At 29.4% G+C, this 21,742-nt stretch overlaps 1 protein-coding gene across 1 annotated transcript; it reads left to right on the plus strand.

Annotated features, from left to right (window-relative positions):
- Positions 1-12,834: 12,834 nt before the first annotated feature.
- LOC130796787 (calcium-dependent protein kinase 8-like) lies at positions 12,835-18,311 on the plus strand. Its single transcript, XM_057659183.1, has 8 exons — positions 12,835-13,731; positions 14,556-14,679; positions 14,793-14,936; positions 15,084-15,236; positions 15,321-15,436; positions 15,541-15,708; positions 16,914-17,150; positions 17,799-18,311. The coding sequence occupies exons 1-8, from the start codon at positions 13,234-13,236 to the stop codon at positions 17,949-17,951; spliced, it is 1,593 nt and encodes a 530-aa protein (XP_057515166.1). The 5' UTR covers positions 12,835-13,233; the 3' UTR covers positions 17,952-18,311.
- The last annotated feature ends 3,431 nt before the right edge of the window (positions 18,312-21,742 follow it).

The raw sequence follows: 21,742 nt of genomic DNA on the forward strand, positions 1-21,742 counted from the left end.
CGAGAACTTTTCCTATTTATAATTATGTACACCTGAAATTTAGATATGTTGCTTTATAGTAGTATTTTTCAATATTTTTAATGGACCGGAAACATAGGCCCCACCCACATATCTCCTTGTAGGGTCGTTCGTTTAAATATGGAATACATGTGATTTAAGGAGTTAGCTCGATATATAAATTAAAAATTTAGAGGAGTAAATACTAACCATCCATCCAGCTTCAATACTATCAGATCCACTCATAAGTCTAATGCGTGAGACGGACCATTGGTTTCCAAATACTCGAGGTTTGTAAACGCTTGCTTTGCCATTAGCAGCCACGTATTTGTCACCCATTTCGGTTTGAATAACAGCAGTCTGCACCAATCAATTACACTATTTTATTTTACATTTTTCATCGTTCTTATACCATTAAGAAATAGAAGTAGAAATACTTCTTAATGAAAGAGGAGAAGAATTGATCCAAATTGGAATTATATTAATAGAAGGGTAAAAAGCAACTTTTTTAATTATTATGTTAATTTATAATTAAAAAACTTTAAAAATAATGAAAAATATTTGTGAAATATAAAATATTGCAACTGAAAAAAATGTCAACAACTAATAACTTAACTAATGGTTAAGGATCAAAATATGCTATATATATGGTACTAAATATTTTTTTAGGATGGATGAGATTCAAACCAATATCATTTTTGTTAAGTTGGTTTTTTATACCATGCCAAGAAACTGATAAATTTGTCATTGAGTTTGTATAAAACTAGACCCACATAAGAGAAAAGTTGACTGCACACAAGTTTAATGGTGTTTTATCCTACAACTAATTGGTAATAGAAATAATAGGCTAATAGCCCATCAAGCTTAATGTTAGTCAACATATCTTTAATTTTTCGACGTAAAATCAAATGTGTTATTTTTTGACTGTTAAGCTACTGGTTGAGGTTCCATAATAAGTTATATTACTATTAAAAATCAAAATATAAGTAAAGGATCCAATCAAACACAATGTTGTCCATTTTGTGTAGAGTTTAGATGATGAGATTGTTGGACACCAAATGATCTTAGAATGGGAACACTCCCTAATGGGCAAACATCTTTTAAGTCCAAATTCTTCAAAATTTCCTGCTTGTGTTGGAAGAGAGGGTGGCTTAACCTGTTTGAAAATTGAACATACATCACGGTAAATTAATTGGTATAGAGTATCATAAATACTAATAAAAAAACAGAAAAATTACTTGGTAATAATTTAGTTGTTTAAAACAATAATTTAGTTGTTTAAAACAATTTGTTATTATGAATCAACTAATTTACAATAAGTTGTTCTCGTTGACGTGTTAAAAATAAACTGGTCAAATTGGCTATTTCAATCAGTCATCAACTATAAAACATCTAAAGCTTTCCTAAATAAATTTAAAGCTAAATTAGGTAAATAGTTTTAGTTCAAATTTTAAACCAAATAAATTAGTTTAAATCGACTCAAAATAAGCTCAATTCATTCATAAATAGTTAGTTTATTTTATTAAATTGAATTTTAGAAGACCATCAAAGATATTTTTAGTCAAATTTACGAGCTAAATTAGAATAAATATTTTAGTATATGTAAGTTTTATTGTTATCGAAAGTAATTGTTTTATTAAAATATGTAGTGTTTACATACTTTTTATAAACAAAAGCATTTTTTTCTTGCATTATATTATTCATTGAAAATTTTATTTATATATGTCTCTATACTAAACTACGTGCATCGCGCGAGTTTCTAAACTAGTAAAAAATACTGTTTCGGATGAAACATAATTACAATTTATATTAATTAACTAGGAAAATATTCATGTTTTATTTGTAAATAAATTTAGGGACAAAAATTAAAATGTAAATTTTCCATCACAATTTTTTGGACAAATGTGCAAATACTTTAAACTCCAGAATTTTTAGGCCTCTTATACAGATATCAATCTCTAAATTGAAAAACTTACCTTATGAATATCTGCTTTTAACAATGGGTGACTAAAAGCCGGTTGGCTATAGAAATCCACGCAATCATAAATTTGTCCTCTCTCCGTCTATAAAGAAGAAAATGAAAAATATTATTAAATTTCGAATAACAGCATGTTCACTAAAAAAACAAATGGAAATTACTTGTCGGTAAACTTGTCCATATAAATACACCGTTATATAAATCTCTAACACTTCATTAAATTTTAATCAATATATTTAAATTTTAATCAATATATTTAAATTTGTGACCTTTGATCGCTAAATCTCTAATCGTATATGTTGAACCACGGTTTTAAAAAGTTAATTGTATGACATTGTAATTTGAGATGAATTAATCAATAACACTTGTAGTAACACAATTCATAGTAAAGTTAAGATACTAATGGTCAAACTACACAAATTTTAATTATACATATCAAACTACAAACAAATAAAAATAAGCAAAAAGTAAATATTATTTGTATCGATTTTTAACCACAGAAGAAGTAGAAGAAGCTCTCAAAAAGATGGGGAGAACAAAGGCAGTTTGACCAGATAACATTCCGATTAAGGTGTGGAGGAGTTTAGGAGAAGAGGGTATTCGTTGGCTGACAAACTTCTTTAATATTAATTTGAAGATACATAAGATGCCAGAAGAATGGAGGAATAACACACTAATACCTCTATTTAAAAACAAAAGCAATACACAGGTATGAGGGAACTATAGAGGTACCAAACTTCTAAGCCACACAATGAAATTGTGGGAAACAGTGATAGAGAGGAGAATTAGACAGGAAACGGTGATTAGAGATAACCAATTCAGTTTTATGCCAGGAAGGTCAACCATTAAGGCAATTCATGTTTTGAGGAGACTGATGGAGAAATATAGGGAGCGAAAGAAAGATCTGCATATGGTGTTCATTGGCTTGGAGAAAGCGTATGATAGCATACCACGACGTGTCATCTGGGATAGCCTCAAGGCTAGAGGTATTTCTTCAGTGTACATTGAGGCCATACGGGATATGTATGACGGAGTTTCGACTAACATCCAAATACTGGTGGAGATAACAGAGCCTTTTCCGGTTAAAGTTGAACTACATCAGGGATCGACTCTAAGCCCTTTCATTTTTACTGTCATTATGGAAGAAATTTCTAAATCTATTTGGGAGATGGTACCGTGGTGCATGCTATTCGCTGACAACATAGTGCTGGTAGCAGAAACGAGAGGGAGGTTAGTAATAAATTGGATGAGTGGAGGGAAGCTTTAGAAGGTAAAGGGTTGCGCATTAGTCGTACAAAGACCGAGTATTTGCGTTGTGACTTTAGTGGGACAGCACCGGTAGGTGCACCAGAGGTGCCCATTGATGAAACTGTTGTTAAAAGTATGACCAAGTACAAGTATTTGGGACCGATCATTCAAAGGGATGGAGAGATTGACGGAGATGTAAATCATCGTATATAAGCGTGCGCTCAAGTGGCAAGCAGCCACCGCGATGTTATGTGATAGGAAATTCCCAAGCAAGTTAAAAAGAAAATTCTACCGGGCGGCAATAAGACCTGCTCTGCTATATGGGAGTGAATGTTTGCCTGTAAAGAAGATTTTTAAACATAAGATGGAAGTTACAGAAATGCGTATGTTGAGGTGGATATGTGGGCACACATTGATGGATTGAATTAGAAACCAAGAGTTTAGGGATAAACTAGGGGTAGCCTCTATTTCTGGAAAAATGCGCAAAAATAAATTGAGATGGTTTGGACATGTGTAGAGAAAGACTTTCGCCGCCCCTGTGAGGAGGGTAGAAAGCATTATAATAGAGGGTATGAGGAGTCGAGGAAGACCCAGGAGAACTTGGGATGAGCAAATAAAAATTGACTTACATGAGTTGCCGCCGCCCTTCCCTCCCCAGACCATGTCCATAGTTTTTCTATGAGCGGGATACACTGGGTAGGATGATGATGATGATCGATTTTTTTTATTTAAAAAACTATAAATACAAAATAGTACTACTTTAATGACGATTGTGCAAACTAGAAAATTAAACAAATAGAGTATTTTAAATAAATAATTATGGGTTAGTCTTGTAGTTGAGCGCTTTTTTCTTTCATTCTTGTGACAATCAATAATTCAATTCTTGATCATCACCAATAAAAATTATTAATTTTTTTTGTCTTTTTATATGTTAAGCTTCTCTAACCTTCCTCTGAATCAAATAATATACTTCTAACAAATTAAACAAGCAAAAGAAATTTCACACCTTAATAGTAAAAGTTGAATTGTAAATTGATGTTCCATGTACTCCTCTCAAACCTCCAAATAGTATAATTGAAATAAAATAACATAACACACAAATCTTCAAGGTCATGGCTAATTTTTGAGATCAATATATTAAAAAATTTGAATTGACTTTTGTTGTAAAAGAGAAGGTAAATTTATAGATTTGAAAATTAGTGTGTAGGTTAGCATTAATTAATTATTTAAAGTAATTTTCACTAAAGGAAATAAATAATATCAAGAAAATTAGCATATAAATCAAATTGTAATCTTTTAGGTGGCACTACAAGAAGGAAATAAGTATATCAAATTTGTAACGCTGGAACAAAAAGGAAATGAATCCAACTTGTGATTTTTTCCCCTCTAATGAATAATGATGATAATTGTATAAAACTTAAAAATTACTCCTTTTGTCCAAAATATACCATACTTTTCATTTATATTTTGATCATCTCTGTTAGAATTTTTACAATGAAAATATTTATAATTTTCTTTTATTTTCATTTATACGTTTGAATTATAATTTATAAATACTATTTATATAATTCAAATGATTAAGCCATTTTATAGTCTATGCAACATATAATTGTATCAATTTCTTGAAGACGATGGTTATCTTGGAAATGAATGGTTTCAACTTTCAAGATATGTTTCGTTTCTAAATTCTAGGTGTGTGTTTGAATTGTGAGAAATGAAGGGAAAAGAAGAAGAGAGATTTAAAGGGATAATAAATCTCTTGTTTGGATTTTCAAAATTAAAGGGAAGAGATTTAAAGGGAAAAGATTTGAAGGGGTTAAATGAATATTTTTTTGTTTAGGTAATATTATTTCAAAGTTGAAAAAATTTAAAGGAAAAACTCTTATCTTCCTTCATTTCTCTTTCCTTCCCTTCATTCCATAACAAACAAGAGTTCATTGTTTTTCATTTTTCTTCCCTTCCTTTCTTTTCTCTTCCTTTTCTTTCTTTTCTCTCTAAAATTGTTATCCAAACGTAATATTAGTGAGTGACATGAGGATACTCTATCAATTTTTTTAAAATATACTGTCTATTTGGCAAATGATTATTTGCTAGAAATTTAATCTTTACTTAGTTTGGCTATTTTAAAGTATTTGCTAATTTGATAGATGTTAAGTAAGTTGTTTAAGTCAGTTATTATAGATATACATAATACATACTTGATTGTTTAGTAGAGAAAAATAAGATCAAAAAAGAAGCCAATGAAAAACCTACTCAAAATAGTTTTTTAATTTCGCCTTAAAATCGACTTTTTAATTTTTTTAAAAGTCATTTACCTAATATTTTTTTACTTATAAAAATCTAAAAGTAAAAAAAAAAAACTATTTGCCAAACACACTCTTAATCCTAACATGTTCTAATTAATACATGTGACATGTTGATCGAGGTTTGTTGTATGATCCCGAGTTCAATTATACTTTTTCCGTCCCTTGAAAATAACACTATTTAACTTAAAAAATTCTCATATCATTGAGTTAAATTATGCAATTTCATGAAAAATTCATAACCAAATTCTTACGTCATTGTAGGACGTCAAGGATCAATAAGAAAATTTTCAAATATCATCGCATAACACAAATTAAAATCTATCATGCAATCACAATTAGAGGATGTAAATAATCATAAACTATGGTTACATACTTACATCTATAACCATTGAATCGTGGATAAATCATACTCCCTAAGGTTTTCACTTTTAATAATATAAGAAAACTTATAACAAAGGAAAATAATAAAAGAAAAGCATGGTGATGGAAACCTATAACAAATGAAAACCCTTTTAAGGGCATTAGATCCACAATAAGCTTAAGAAAATTAGGTGACACAATATAACGATGTTTGTATAGCATTTATAAAGATAAATTTAGGGTAAAAAGATATAAAACCCAGGTCTAACAAAATGGATAAAACTTTCTAACAAGTCATGTTAGATTCTTGATCGGCTAATATTGGTTAATTTTGATCCGTTTCGCTTGTTTTCTTTTCAACTTTCGTCTAACTTCTACCTTAGCGTATTTGTGCCTTAAAAAAGCCTATCATAATCTTCTAGGTCTTTTAGCATTTTATGAATTTATTGATTATATAGTTAGATTTACAAATTTTAAATCATTTATATATAAAATATAAAGACTTACAATAACTGTGAATTACGTATTTTTTTTATAGTGGAGCTAAATGTGAAAGTATGTAGCACAGCTCAAGTTTGGTTCATTCATGTAAAAATTAACTGTGAATTACGTATTTTTTATAAGTGTTTGATCTAAATTAAAATCTAAAAATTGGTTCATCTTAAAATGTAAAAAATTGAAGTCCACCAATATGTTTAATTTCCTCCTATTTTCTTAGAATATGAACAAAAAAGTTCATAAGAAATTTTAAGCTCTTTTATAATATCTACTAAATTTTAGCCCAGGCCCAGCATTAGAGGAGTTAAATACACACTCCCTCCATTCTCTTAACTCACTTTTTCATTTCCCTCAGATTTTTTTAACTCACTTTTTCATTTATTTTGTACGTAGCAAGATTAAACTATAATACTTTATTGTAGCATGACGACGTCTAATCTTATGAATGATTCAGGTATATTTTAATTAATTTATTTTTTGATAAATTATATTACAGATGGTGATAATAAATTATACTATAATCTAATATAAACAATATATGTTGATTGATTTACCATTCCTTTAAAAAAAATTATACTTCCTTCGTTCTATAATAAAGATTTCACAAAGAATATGATAATTAAAAAAAATAAATTTTTTCAGGTAGTGGATATCGTATTTTATTGAATGATAAATTTGATAAAAGAAAAGTGGGGTTTATAAACATAAAAAAAATATTAAAAAAAGTTAATGAAAAAAATATAAAGACCATTAAGATGAATAATGTTATATTTGTCAAAAATTTGTAATACAAATAAATAGATTTTTCATGGAAACAACAATTGGAACATCCAACGTAGCAAATGAGAACTTCTTAAAGAACCGAAGAGAGTATGATTTGTGTTAGATTGAAATACATAAGATATTTTAATGTTTAAAATTATTTCATATCCAAAAATTACTATCATTACAAACTAAATAATTTAAATATATATAAAAATCACTCAGCCATGAATTTATGTTTAAATCAGCCATAAATTTATGTTTTAAATAATGATCAATATATAAAATAAATATTTATATGGATTAATTATACTTTTTAGTTACTTTTTGTTTGTCCACTTTATTTTTTTCCGTATTTCAAAGCTAATATTGAGCCTCAATATTAATATCTCTAAATACGCATCATACAAAATTATTAAAAACTTTGCATCAAGACGAATTTAATAAGATCTCATATGAATATATGTTATCTTCAATATATAATCCAAAATTATAATTTAAATTTTTTTCTCTTAGGATAAAAAAACTTAAAATGGACAAACAAAAAGGGATTGAGGATTTATTTGTTAGCATTTACCTAACATAAAAATAAATTGGTTTATATAATATTTAAAAAATAATATTTTAAACTGAATTTATTTTAACAAATATATTTAATAGGTGGGTTTATTTAAAAATAGATAATATGTGGATTTATTAATTTTTATGTGTTTCAGTTTATTTTTGTCAATTACGTTTAAAAAATGGTGTGATGGATTTCTAATAAACTTTATAATATATTGTGACTATCTACAAATGCATGGTGATGCAGTTCAAAATAAAGATGAGTTAATAAAAAACAATACAAGAGGAGGATAAATATAATTATTTTTGTAAGATGATGGAAGAGTATAGACCTGCCATACTAACTAACTCTGACACAAGTTTTTGGGGTCCACTTAAAAGGTGGATTCAAAAAAATATTTGGGAAGATGAGAGTACAACGCAACTATATATTCAGAGACTAAAATTTCAAGTTATTCTTAATTTTAGAGTTAACAATCATATTTATTGTCAAGAAATCAACTTAATCAAAAGCTTGATGATCAAGGGGTAGTTAATATACGAACCTGTAACCTCTTATCACGTTAGCTTCTTAAGTTAATGGTTGAAGTTGTAAGATATGTTATACGTTCCAACGTTTATTACCGATCAGACTATCAACATATTTGATGTTATTTTGTTTATGTAGGTTGTTTTTAGAGGGTGTAATGTTATTTGGAAGAAAATGGGAAAAAATTTCAAAGTATCTGGTGAAAACAAAGAAGCCAGCCCAATTAGGTAGTCATGCTCAAAAGTTGTGTAAGTGGGATTCTTCAAGTACAAAGAGGAAAAGCATCCATAGTATTAGAGATATTAAGCTTACAGATGTGCGTGAATTTTTTCAAAAAAGACTTATTTCTTATGATATAATGATTAAACTTCGTGATAAAATGCATGAGAATAATAATAAGTTTAGTTGGTGTTTATTTATATAATTATTTGATTGTTTTATCTCAATAATTTTTATTATTAACTATTTAACTCATCTATTGGCGTGTTTCACGATGAGACTATACATAAATTTGTTTTTTTTTATAATGTGACATGTAATTGATTTAAGAGAGTGAGTCAAAATTATTATTTTAAGAGTTGAGTTTTAATTATAAATTGCCACATTAGCAAGTTAACTACTCCATTTTTGTCCTGTAATTGTTGTATCCTTTTAAAAAAAGGTGATAGTTTGATTAGAAGAACTTTAATGTATGTATACATAGTGAGTCAAAAATATAAAAATATAATTTTTCTCATTCATATAAAAAAGATAATATATAACTATTTGGGATTTTTTTTTTTAGATTTATTTTGATGTATAAAATTTTAATGTATATTATTTATGATTATTAATAATGAATATTTATCGAAATTAAGACTCAAATTCTATTTAAAAATTGTAAAAAATCAAAATTAACCAATATTGTTAAACAGATAGAATGTAAAACTAATTTTATTATAGAATGATGAAAATAATGGGCACAATGCAGAAGCCTTTTCTAGTATATATCTCTCTGAAATTTAGTTCTATAAATCATATATGTATGTAACAAATAACAATTATATGTCGAAATTCAATTCTAGTTTTTTATTATTGACCTTCTAAAATTCCACTTTATGACATTTTCTTTATATAAATAAGTTTTAGTTAGAAACAATTTTTACTCTTATTTTTTTGTTGTGTTTTCCCTTTGGAAAAAAAATGCCAAAAGAATACAATTATATTGACTATGAGTATTAAAAATCAGATTTTGTGTTTGTTAAAACAAGTATTATTGTTAAATTAGGCTGGACTTATTGTGAATGCCAGCATACTAACGGGAGGACGCAAGTGCACACACTTCATAAGCCAAGGAGATATATACCATCCCAAAACCATATGGCAATGGGAAGAAGATCTCTAATAGCTTATAAAGCGTGCACACTATTTTCAATTTATCGATGTGGGATAACTCATCCCAACAATTATCTTTTCGAGATAATATCTGAAAATCAAATCTCACATTGCATTTTTGTCTTTCAACCAATCCTATAATATATCCAAACTATGACTATCAATATTTAGAATAATGCGTTTGCGAAGACATCAAGTTTTAACAATCCAAATATGGATAGAAGTATTTAGATGATGTTTTTGGATGAAAATGTAAGATTTCTTTGTAAAATACTTGGATTTTGAATATTATACTTCAGTTCATAATAATATCTTGGTCGATTTTTCTTACAAATTTGTAAAGTAAAAAATATAACACTCTATCATATTCTAATTAATGTTTTTATTGTTTTTCATAGTTGTTGATGCATTATTTTAATTATAAATATCTCTAATTGTACGTGATCAATAATTATAAGACGAATAAAATAAAATCTAACGTGACAGTATTTTAACTTATATTGAAAATAAAGTACAAATCAAAAGTAATTGGTGAATAATGTCAAAAATCAAATAAGACATTTCATTAAAATAGGAGGGAGTACAACTATAATGTACAAATTAAATTTTTGAATTTTTCTACAAATAAATATAGTTGATTGAAAAAATAAAAAATATATATATCACACAAATAATATCTAGTAAGGGCATGCTTGGGTCGGGTGTAAATATTTAATGGGTAAAAAAAGTCCAAGTAAGAAAACAAAATTGATAAATGAGAAATTAGTGAAATTTAACTGTTGTAGTCGTGGAAGAATGGTTGCAAAGTAATAAAAATGAAAGGTGCTCTCAATTTTGTGGGGTAAATATTTATGCTAGGGAAGGGTGGAGGAATGTATTACCTCCATAATAGGGAAAATCATTTTTTTTTCCTTCATTATTTTTATTTGATACTCATTTTACCTTATTCACAACTATCTCAACTACTTCAAATGCATCTTTATTTGCTTTCATTTCATTAATTTGACGTTATTTCCCTATTTATCGTTTTAGTTTTCGACTTCTCTCTTGAGAGACCGTCTTTTCTAAAGACGGATCTCAAAAGCCCAACCCATTATGTTAATTTAAAAAAAAAAACTGACGTGCGCGTATAAGTGTACTGTGAAAAGTCACATAATATATATTTGGAGTTATGACAACATTTATTTGGAATTATAACATAATATATTTGGTGTATAGCAGCATATATTTGAGGATTATAGCATAATTTATTTGGGGTTATAACATAATATATTTGAAGCTATAACAATATATATATTTAAGGTTATAACATAATATATATGAGGTTATAACATATTATATTTGTGTTTATAACATATTATATTTGGGATTATAACATAATATATAGTTGGGTATATAATGGTCTGTGTTTGAGGGTATAGTATTTTTACAACACTAAATATATTATGTTATAACCCCAAATATATGTTGTTATAACTGCATATATATTATGTTATTACTTCAAATATACATTGTTACAACTCTAAATATATTATGTTATAAACCCGAATATATTATGTTATAACCACAATTATATGTTGTTATAACCCCATATATATATATATATATATATATATATATATATATATTATATTATGTTATAACCTCAAATATATATATATATATATTGTTATAACTTCAAATATATCATGTTATAATCCAAAGGATTATTTGCAAAGAAACACCTTTTAAAACCCCTTTTTTTGTAAAGAAACACCTTTAATAATTTTTTTTGTAAAAAAAACACCTTTTAAGAGACTTTTTTTTAAAAAAACACCTTAAATCAGTTTTCGGTGACTTTTGTCAACTTTCCGGCGTTGACTATGCCATTTGTCAACTTTCCGGCGTTGACTTTTATTTTTATTTTTATTATTAATATTACTTTTTTAAAAATTTTAATTTTTATTATTATTTTAAAAAAATTTTAAAAAAATAAATAATAATAATAATAATAATAAAAATAATAATAATAATAAAAATAAAAATAAAAAGAAAAATAAAAAAATAATAATTTTTTTTTAAATTTTTAAATTTTTTTTTATTATTATTTTTTGTTTTTCCTTTTGTTTTTATTTTTATTTTATTTTTAATTATTATTATTATTATTATTATTATTATTATTATTTTAATTTTATTACTATTATTATTATTATTATTATTATTATTATTATTCTTTTTTTTTTTTTTTTTTTTTAATTTTTTTTTTATTATTATTCTTATTGTTATTTTATATTTTTTATACTTTTTATTTTTATTATTATTATTATTAATTTTTTTAAAATTTTTTTTACAAATTTTTTTATTTTTCTTTTTATTTTTATTTTTTTTATTATTAATATTAATATTTTTTTTAATTTTAATTTTTATTAATAATAATAATAATAATAATAATAATAATAATAATGATAAAAATAAAAACAAAAATAAAAAAAACAATAATAATAAAAATCAAAAATAAAAACAAAAGGAAACATAAAATAATAATAATAATAAAAAAATTTTAAAAAATTTTAAAAAAATTATTATTTTTTTTATTTTTGTTTTTATTATTATTATTATTATTATTATTATTATTTATTTTTTTAAATTTTTTTTATATAATAATAAAAATAAAATTTTTTAAAAAAAATAATATTAATAATAAAAATAAAAATAAAAATAGAAATAAAATTAGAAATAAAAATAAAAATAAAAGTCAACGCCGGAAAGTTGACAAATGACATAGTCAACGCCGAAAAGTTGACAAAAGTCTCCGGAAACTGATTTAAGGTGTTTTTTTAAAAAAGAAGTCTCTTGTTTTTTTACAAAAAAAATTATAAAAGGTGTTTATTTACAAAAAAGAGGTTTTAAAAGGTGTTTCTTTGCAAATAATCCTAATCCAAAATAAATTTTATTATAAACCTCAAATATGTGCTGGTATAACACAAAATATATTATGTTATAACCTCAAATAAATGCTGTTATAACCCCAAATATATTATGTGACTTTTCACATTACAGTTACACACACGCGTTAGTTTTTTTTAAAGTAACATAATAGGCTGGACTTTTGAGAATCATCTTTACAAAAGACGATCTCAAATAAGAATTGTTGTTTAATTTGTAGATAAAAGAGAAGAATAAAAAGGGTTTTATAGAAAAGTCTTTTAAATAAGCTTTTGCCTTTGACACTTTCTATCGAGTATTCAAGTTTCCATCAAGCTTTCTCCTTCATTAACTCCTTTAATTGATGTTCACTATCTAATTAATTAATTTATGGGATTTATTTCATTTAAGTAATTTTCAAGAAAACATTATCTTTTATTTTATTTTTTTTATATTTGTTCCCGTGTTCTTGTTGGTCAAACATTACCAATTTATTTAGTCTTCTTTTTTTATCAACCAAACTTTTTTCTATTACTTTCATTTCTTTTTTTCCCCTTTATTTTCTCCCAAATCACTGAAGATTTTCAATAAAAAGATTCAATTTTTACCTGAATCTCATCTTTTTATCACTTACCCACCTAGTTTTTCCCCTCAATCTTTACTGGGTTTCATCAATTCTTAGTAGAAGTATAAAAAATACAAGATTTTGATTCATGGGTAATTGTTGTGCATCTCCAAATGGTAGAAAAACCAGCAAAAAGAAGAAACCAAACCCATTTGCAGCTGATTATTCAGTAAATCATAGATCTGAGATTGACACAAAACTCTTCGTTTTAGAAAACCCCACAGGGCGTGACATACACGCGCACTATGATCTTGGTAGAGAGCTTGGAAGAGGTGAGTTTGGGATTACTTATTTGGCTACAGATTTAAACACCGGTGAAAAATTTGCTTGTAAATCAATCTTGAAAAAGAAGCTTAAAACTGCTGTTGATATTGAGGATGTAAGAAGAGAAGCTGAAATTATGAAGCATTTACCAAAACACCCTAATATTGTTACTTTGAAAGATACTTATGAAGATGATAATGCTGTTCATATTGTTATGGAGTTGTGTGAAGGTGGAGAATTGTTTGATAGGATTGTTGCTAGAGGTCATTATACTGAAAGAGCTGCTGCCTTTGTTATTAAAACTATTGTAGAAGTTGTTCAGGTATAATTTCTATTTTCAAAGCTTTCTAATTGCTTTTATTGCTATAAATAGATTTGATGTTTTGTTTGGTATAGTTTCTTTGTCTTTGGTATTCTGGGTCGAGGGTTTCACTGGCCACAACCTAAACCCACTCTTTTATTGATAAGGGTTTATTGATAAGGTCATAAGGGTATAGTCTGTTGTCATTCATCCCTCTCTGTACCCTTATCATAGCTTGGGATATGCTGTTAAGTTTAGGTGGACTTATTGTTAATGTCAGCATATTATTGGAGAAAGATGAGGTGCACACTTTAAAAGTGTCCCAAAACTACATGGCAATGGAGGAAGGGCTTTAATGATTTATAAAGTGTGCATATGATCTTTAATTCATTGATATGAGATAGATTATACCAACATATACTGTGTATGATGACGAAGACGATGATGATGATAAAAGTTAGTCATTTTGGATTATATAAGTATTATATTCTATGCGATTTTGTTTTTTGTGTGGCATGTTTGATCCTAAATAGTGAGTCTAGTTGTTATCCTGAGGAGTTGAGTTTTGAATATTGGATATTTGCCAATTGCTGAGTAGCAAGTTAACTATAATGTCCTCCTGTAACTGTTGATAGATCTTATAAACAATTACAATAACATTTCATTGTCCCAGCGCTATAAATGGCTCACGTATTTGGGGTTTGGAGATTCAGATGTACGCAACTTTACCTTTTTAGTGATAATAAAGTTGTTTCGGATTACAATATGCGTGTTCTTCATGTTGCTGCCCCTTCATTGTAAATTCGCCGATTTATAAATTTTGTTCTTTATGGGGGTTATGGCAGATGTGTCATAGACATGGAGTAATGCATAGGGATCTAAAGCCGGAGAACTTCTTATTTGCCAACAAGAAGGAAAACTCGGCCTTAAAGGCCATTGATTTCGGTTTGTCAGTAACTTTTAAGAATGGTAATGCTACCGAGCTAACATTATTTTTCTTGTTTTGATGCAATATAAAAGGCAAATGTGACATCTATTCTCTAACTATTGCTATGGTTGTATTCAATGGGTTCGACCGGCAGGTGAGATGTTTACTGAGATTGTAGGGAGTCCTTATTACATGGCTCCCGAGGTTCTAAAACGTCACTACGGTCCAGAGATTGATGTTTGGAGTGCTGGCGTTATCTTATATATCTTGCTATGTGGTGTTCCTCCTTTTTGGGCAGGTACGCTCGATTTGTTTCATGTGCTTGGGATTTTCCCGTACTGATAATTCATGTCGTGAAAAGTTTTTATGAAGTTTTTTAACTGTTTGCGTGACAATTTTTCGTGAGTTTCCGTAATTGCTCACTAGTACTATGTATTTCTCTTAGAAACTGAACAAGGTGTTGCACAAGCTATAATTCGCTCTGTTGTCGACTTTAAAAGGGATCCTTGGCCAAAAGTTTCCGACAACGCAAAAGATCTTGTGAGGAAAATGCTTGAACCTGACCCGAAGAAACGGCTGACTGCTCAAGAAGTACTTGGTAATTCATATTCTTCTTCAGTAAACCGTTTATGTTTTCTGATCATGGTTTATGATTTACTTTGAACTTTTGTGAGAAATGCAGATCATCCATGGTTGCAGAATATAAAAAAAGCTCCAAATGTCTCCCTTGGTGAAACAGTAAAAGCCAGGCTGAAGCAGTTCTCTGTGATGAACAAGCTTAAGAAAAAAGCTCTAAAGGTTAAGAACTAAGCTTTCTTTTGCATTTGTTACGATCATTTTTTTTCAATCATGTTCTACTATACTTTTGCAAATTATAACATTTTTATTTTGCTTGTCGGCAGGTAATTGCCGAGTTTTTGTCAATGGAAGAAGTGGCTGGCATCAAGGAGGCATTTGATACAATCGACACTAGCAAAGCTGGAAAAATCAACATGGAGCAGTTAAGGGTTGCACTGCACAAGCTAGGACATCATATTCCTGATGCAGACCTTCAAATACTAATGCAAGCGGTAAAATTATACTTCCTTCAGCATTCAATTAAAGCATTTTATTACTCCAATGCCATTAAGTTGTTCTCACCTAAACGGGGTTTAGGGGTCGGATGTACACAATGTTACCCTTGTTAGTGATAAAAAATGTTGTTTCCAACTGACCCTTAGTAGCATATATCATCTGCAATTTCCCTAAATAAGTGCACATGATTTAACAAGCATCTGAATATAATCCATGATAATTTGAAACCAAAGAACTATAAATCTTTGGTCCATCGAAATATTTCAAATGGGACAGGGTAACTTGATAATTTTACTACCTTAATCTCTCAGATTTATTTCACCCTTTGTATTGTGGTTATTTTTTACTTATTCTCTACAAGAACCATATTTCCGGTGTGTACTTTTTCCAAAACCTTTCATGTGTTTTCGTTGGTTAAGATGCCATTTGTGTTTAGCTTGGAGATTAATCTCAAGAGAGTTGAGTTGCCTGAAGTACTGTTGCAATTAGTTAGTATTTTTGCTATAATGTGACTTTTTAATTAGGACCTATGAGTCTATGGTTTCTACGCCTGAAATCGGAAGCTATTGCCTTCATTCAAATTCTCCCACTTGAGCATTTTACTTGTGGTTGTTATTGTGCATTGTAAAAATAGAGCATTTTACTTGGGAAGTCATCTGGTAGTAGAAGGCTTAGATGCTCGTAATGGCACTTTACTAAGTTATTGGTTTCAGGAATGTCTCCCTCTGATCCCATGAGCTTTCCCATTACCCATGAAATGCAAGATTTTTGGGTCACTTGGGCAAACTCATGGCCACCGAGGGAAAATTCGATATATCAGAGATGAACAAATCTCCGAACTGGGGTTCCTTTATGAACGGATGGAAGCTCAATGTTGAAACAATGTTGTCAGTAAAAACGTAGTTTCATTATGAATTGCCAGTACTTTTACAAGTTTCCATTGCATTTTACAAGTTTAGGCATAAAATTGAATATTTAGACGTAACCGATACTTGGACACGTACCGGTATCTATCATAAGTACCCGAGTCCAAATAACATAGGTTGCTATAGATGAAATACAAGTGCTAACCATTCCTATGCTAAAGGTCCCTGAAGTTCATCTTAAAATTATTCCGTCGTCAACTATCTCTTTGGTGTATTGGTATTTAATGCTTCTTTATTGGCATTAACACCCTGATGAGTCTGAATGGTTTATGCAGGCTGATGTTGATGGGGACGGAGTGTTGAACTATTCCGAGTTCCTTGCTGTTTCAATTCACATAAAGAAAATGGCCAATGACGAGCATTTACATCGGGCATTCTCTTTCTTCGACAAAAACAAGACTGGATTCATCGAGGTTGATGAGTTGAGGGAAGCATTGAATGATGAGGGTGATGAGGTTTCCAACACCGAGGAAGTCATCAATGCCATTATGCATGATGTGGACACAGATAAGGTTAGATTTCATTGCTTACACATATTAACATGTATACTCTGTTCGAGTTTCATCAACTGTTTCCCTGAAGACGTTCATGGATATTTACGACATTTTCTAAATATTTTCATCTCTTTTCCAAAAGAGGTGTCAGATGAGTGGGTTTGGTTAAGGTTTAGTCTATCTGATTTTGGGTGTTTTAAGTGCTTGTACCAACGGTTTATATCATGAGATTCACCTTGATCAACTCCAGGGTAAAGTACATATTTCAAGACCAACTTTTTCTGATCTTTGAAGTGTTCAAGTCAATTTTGGGTTGGGTCAGTTTTCGACAAGCCTTTATTCGGATTGTTAGAGATAATCATTCGTTCCCGTTCTTTTTTGATTGATTTACAACATAACATAGCACACAACATTTCATCGGCTCAATGCCATTAAGTAGCTCTTACCGAGGGTGGGATTTGGGGTCAGATTTATGTAATCTTATCCTTTTTATAAAAACTTAATTAATGATAATAAAGATGTTTCCGATTGACCTTGATAGTAAAAGTTTTCTTTCGCATAAATAAAAATTGCACATTATTTGATGAGTTATTTTACTATAGTCCATTATAATCCAAAGCACAAACGACGAATCCAATTCTGATTATTGATGCATTTCTTTGACAGGACGGACGCATTAGTTACGATGAATTCTCTACAATGATGAAGGCCGGAACAGATTGGAGAAAGGCATCTAGACAATATTCTCGAGAACGATTTAACAGTCTAAGCTTGAAGCTAATGAAAGACGGTTCATTAATTGCCAATGAGGTCAAATAAACCCCAATGTAAGATCGATTTAAGACGATAATCCAGTGTAGTTATTCGTTTTGTTTTGTTTTCGTTTTTTCCAAGGGTTTTACTAGCTAATCAGGGTAGCTGATTATTTTTCGCCACACTCGGAAAATGGTGTAATGTTCTCTAAATAGCTAATATGTTGTTTAGAATTGTGGGTTGTTTCAATAGCGAACAAAAGAATAGTGATTAGGAAGATAAAACAGGATTAAGGTTGTGATTTGTGGTATTTGTACTTAAGTTGGAATTTTAAGGTCTCTTTCAAATTAAGAGAAATGATTCCTACTAAGGAAGTGTAATAGTTTGACACCATTTATTTTGGTAGGTGAGTTTACGATTATTTCATGGAATGGTCTAATTAAAATTAGTTGACTAATATGAACTCTTACAATTCACATTTCACTTTTTTGACTTTGTATATTGGGGAGCACCATCTACTTACATTTAAATTCTATGTAAATATCTTTTTTATAGTATCACATTAGTGAAATAAAATTTTATTATTTTTATTAATTTCATCAATACATTTAAATTATATGTAAATATTATTTTCATAGTATTACATTTATTACAGTAAAAGACAAAATAGTAAAATTGTCTCATATTCCTGTTAAAATGAGTAATTTTTTTCTTTTCGATGCAATTTTATCAAGACATATATTATGGAGTATTCACTTAGTTTTTATTAATTTGCTACTGACAATAACATATAATGAGAGTAAATGTCAGTTTTATCCACACATTCATGAGAAATGAGAGAGTAATAATTATATAAAATGCAATTATTCAAAGATCAAGTGAGTTTAGTCTAAATATGATTTTGAATGGTTAAAAATACATAATTTTAAATTTGTAATAAAAAAATGTCAAATTTATTGACCATTAATTATAAATATTATTTATAATAATTTAATAAGTTATTTTATTTTAGTTAACACGAATATTGATTGTTGTTGAATGGTTGTACAATACTATAATTAGTTGGTGCAGGAAAACTAATCCTATTCTACATATTAATTTAAACATCTACTATGAACATTCAACTCTTTCTCTTATGAAAGAGAAGTGCGAATATGAATCTTAGGTTGTGAATTAAACCTTCAAAGATACACCATATATTCTTTTACTTTGCTCCATTAAAACGACAATTTAAATGACTCCAATGAAGCTTAATTAACTTTTTGAGTTAATCCAATATGACTTCAATCTAATCTAAAAGAATACAACACAAAACTTAATCGAATAATCAAATTAAATTTGTGACTTAAGTTTGATATCTGACCCTTTTGTTATTGAGTCGAGCAAAGTATGAAGTCTTAAAATCCATTCCAACCGAAGTAATCAACTTTTGTCCTAAATCAACAAGAACGTGCCACTGGGATATGTGTCTACGAGCCTTGTAAAGCGGCTTGTTGTTCCAATATTTGTCCATGACACGATACAAGCATTATGATGCGGGCCAAAACACTAGCACAATGCAAATTTTTGTGAAAGGCGATCTTTTTGAAATACTATTTGTATTTGGATTGGCTCATAAAGAAAATGTAGAATAAATTACTCGGCGGGCATTAAAGATATTGTAAGTAGACATTAAAGATACGGTAAGTAGACATTAAGAATGATGTAAGTATGTATTAAGGATAATGTAAGTAGGCAATTAAGAAGCTGTAAATAGGCATTAAGGATATTGTAAGTAGGCATTAAAGATCATGTAAGTTAATAGAATGGAATATTGTGCATATTTTGTAAATCTTTATATTTTGGTAATTATTTTGTAATTAGCTAGTTTTCTTACTCTCCAAGATTACCCTTGTAGCTAATTCCCTTACTCTCCAAGATTACTCTTGTATTTATTCTCTCATTTTGAAATGAAATGGCAACCAATCATTCTATCAATTCTATCATGGTATCAAGAGCTTAGGTTCCTTTTCCTCTCTTCAACCCTTTTCGTACTGCCGCCCCCCCTCTCTTGCTTCTTCCATGACTTCTCCTAAAATTCATCCCACTACCAACTCCTCTCCGGGTATCCTTGGGCCTTGTCCAGCCCAAAATTTCTTTACTGGGTCATCTTTCTCGCCGGACTACTTTCCGACGAATATCAATCAAGCTATGCATACTCTCTCTTTGTCTTCTCCAGATGAACATTTCTACATGGATACCGGTACTACTTCCCATATGATTCACTCTCAAAGTAATTTTCTTAAGTATTTTCCATTGAAGCATCATCATAATAATCACATAATTGTTGGTAATGGTAATATGATTCCGGTTCAAGGTTATAGTGATTTACCCATTTCTCCCACTAATCATTCCCTTACTCTCATAAATGTCTTACATGTCCCTAAACTCATTAAAAATCTTGTCTATGTTCGTAAGTTTACTCGTGATAATAAAGTTTATGTTGAATTTGATTTTCCTGTGAAAGAATTGGGCACGGGGAATATCCTCTTACGGTCTAATAGCATTGGTAATCTTTATCCTTTCCATTCGACACATGGAGCTACCATCCCGTCCTCTCCACATTCGGCTTTTTCTCTTCTAGTATTTGGAATTCCCGTTTAGGTCACCTAGAAAATGACATTTTGCATTGCTCATATTCTTCTAATTCTATCCAATGTAACAAAAATCCATCTTTTGTGTGTCATTCTTGTCCTTTGGGTAAACATGTTAGATTATCTTTTGTTAATTCTCAAGTTGTGAGTACTAAACCTTTTGATATTATTCATAGTGATGTACGGTCTTCTCTCGTTTCAAGCCTTTCGGGATAGAAATACTATGTCCTCTTTCTTGATCATTATACAAATTTTTTAGGGACTTTTCCGTTATTTCGCAAGTCTCAAGTGTATGATATTTTTTGTGCAATACTCAATTTGAGCTTAATATCAAATCTTTTCAATGTGATCATGGGAGTGAATTTGATAATAAAAATTTTCACCATTTTTGTGTTACTCGGGGTATCTCTCTTCGTTTTTCTTGCCCCCAAACTTCATCCCAAAATGAAAAATCCGAAAGAAAAATTCGCACAATAAATAATATCATTCGTATATTATTGTGTCATGCATCCCTTCTCTCTTATTTTTGGTCTCACACCTTGAATACCGCTACTTATCTCCTAAACATTCTCCCCTCCAAGTTACTAGGTCATTTAACTCCTGCTCACTTGCTTTACCATAAATCTCCCACCTATACACATCTTCGAGTTTTTGGGTGTTTATGTTTTCATCTCATCTCTTCCACAAAAAATCATAAATTACAACCTCGCTTATCTTCATGTGTCTTTTTGGGATATCCATCTTCGCATTATGGTTACAAGTGCTATGATCTCTATTCTCATAAGATTATTCTCTCCCACCATGTCCTTTTTGACGAAGCCTCCTTTCCTTTTTCTCGGTCCTCACAATCCTCTCCTAGAGAATATGATTTTTTAAATAATCCTAATCTTTATTTTTTCCTCCACCAATTTCAATTCAACAACAGCAACCCATCTCCTAACCCCCTCCCCTCATGTACTATGCCTCGTCTCCCTAATGACCCAACAACAGCTTCCCAGAATACAAATCCTCCCCCACTAACTTAGAACACTGGGCCCAACCCAGTTATCCACCCTCCAACTCCTATTTCCCTTCCTCATGGGCCTGCCTCACGCAGCCCATCAAAGACTCCGTCCTCTAGCCCACTTTCTTCCTTAAATCGCCCCTCATCACCAAATCCTTCTTCTCTGCCCGGAATGACTACGCGTAGTAAGTATGGCATTTTTAAACCCAATTCCAAATACA

Source organism: Amaranthus tricolor, chromosome 12 (genome assembly GCF_026212465.1).
Source record: "Amaranthus tricolor cultivar Red isolate AtriRed21 chromosome 12, ASM2621246v1, whole genome shotgun sequence".
Classification (NCBI taxonomy): Eukaryota; Viridiplantae; Streptophyta; class Magnoliopsida; order Caryophyllales; family Amaranthaceae; genus Amaranthus; species Amaranthus tricolor.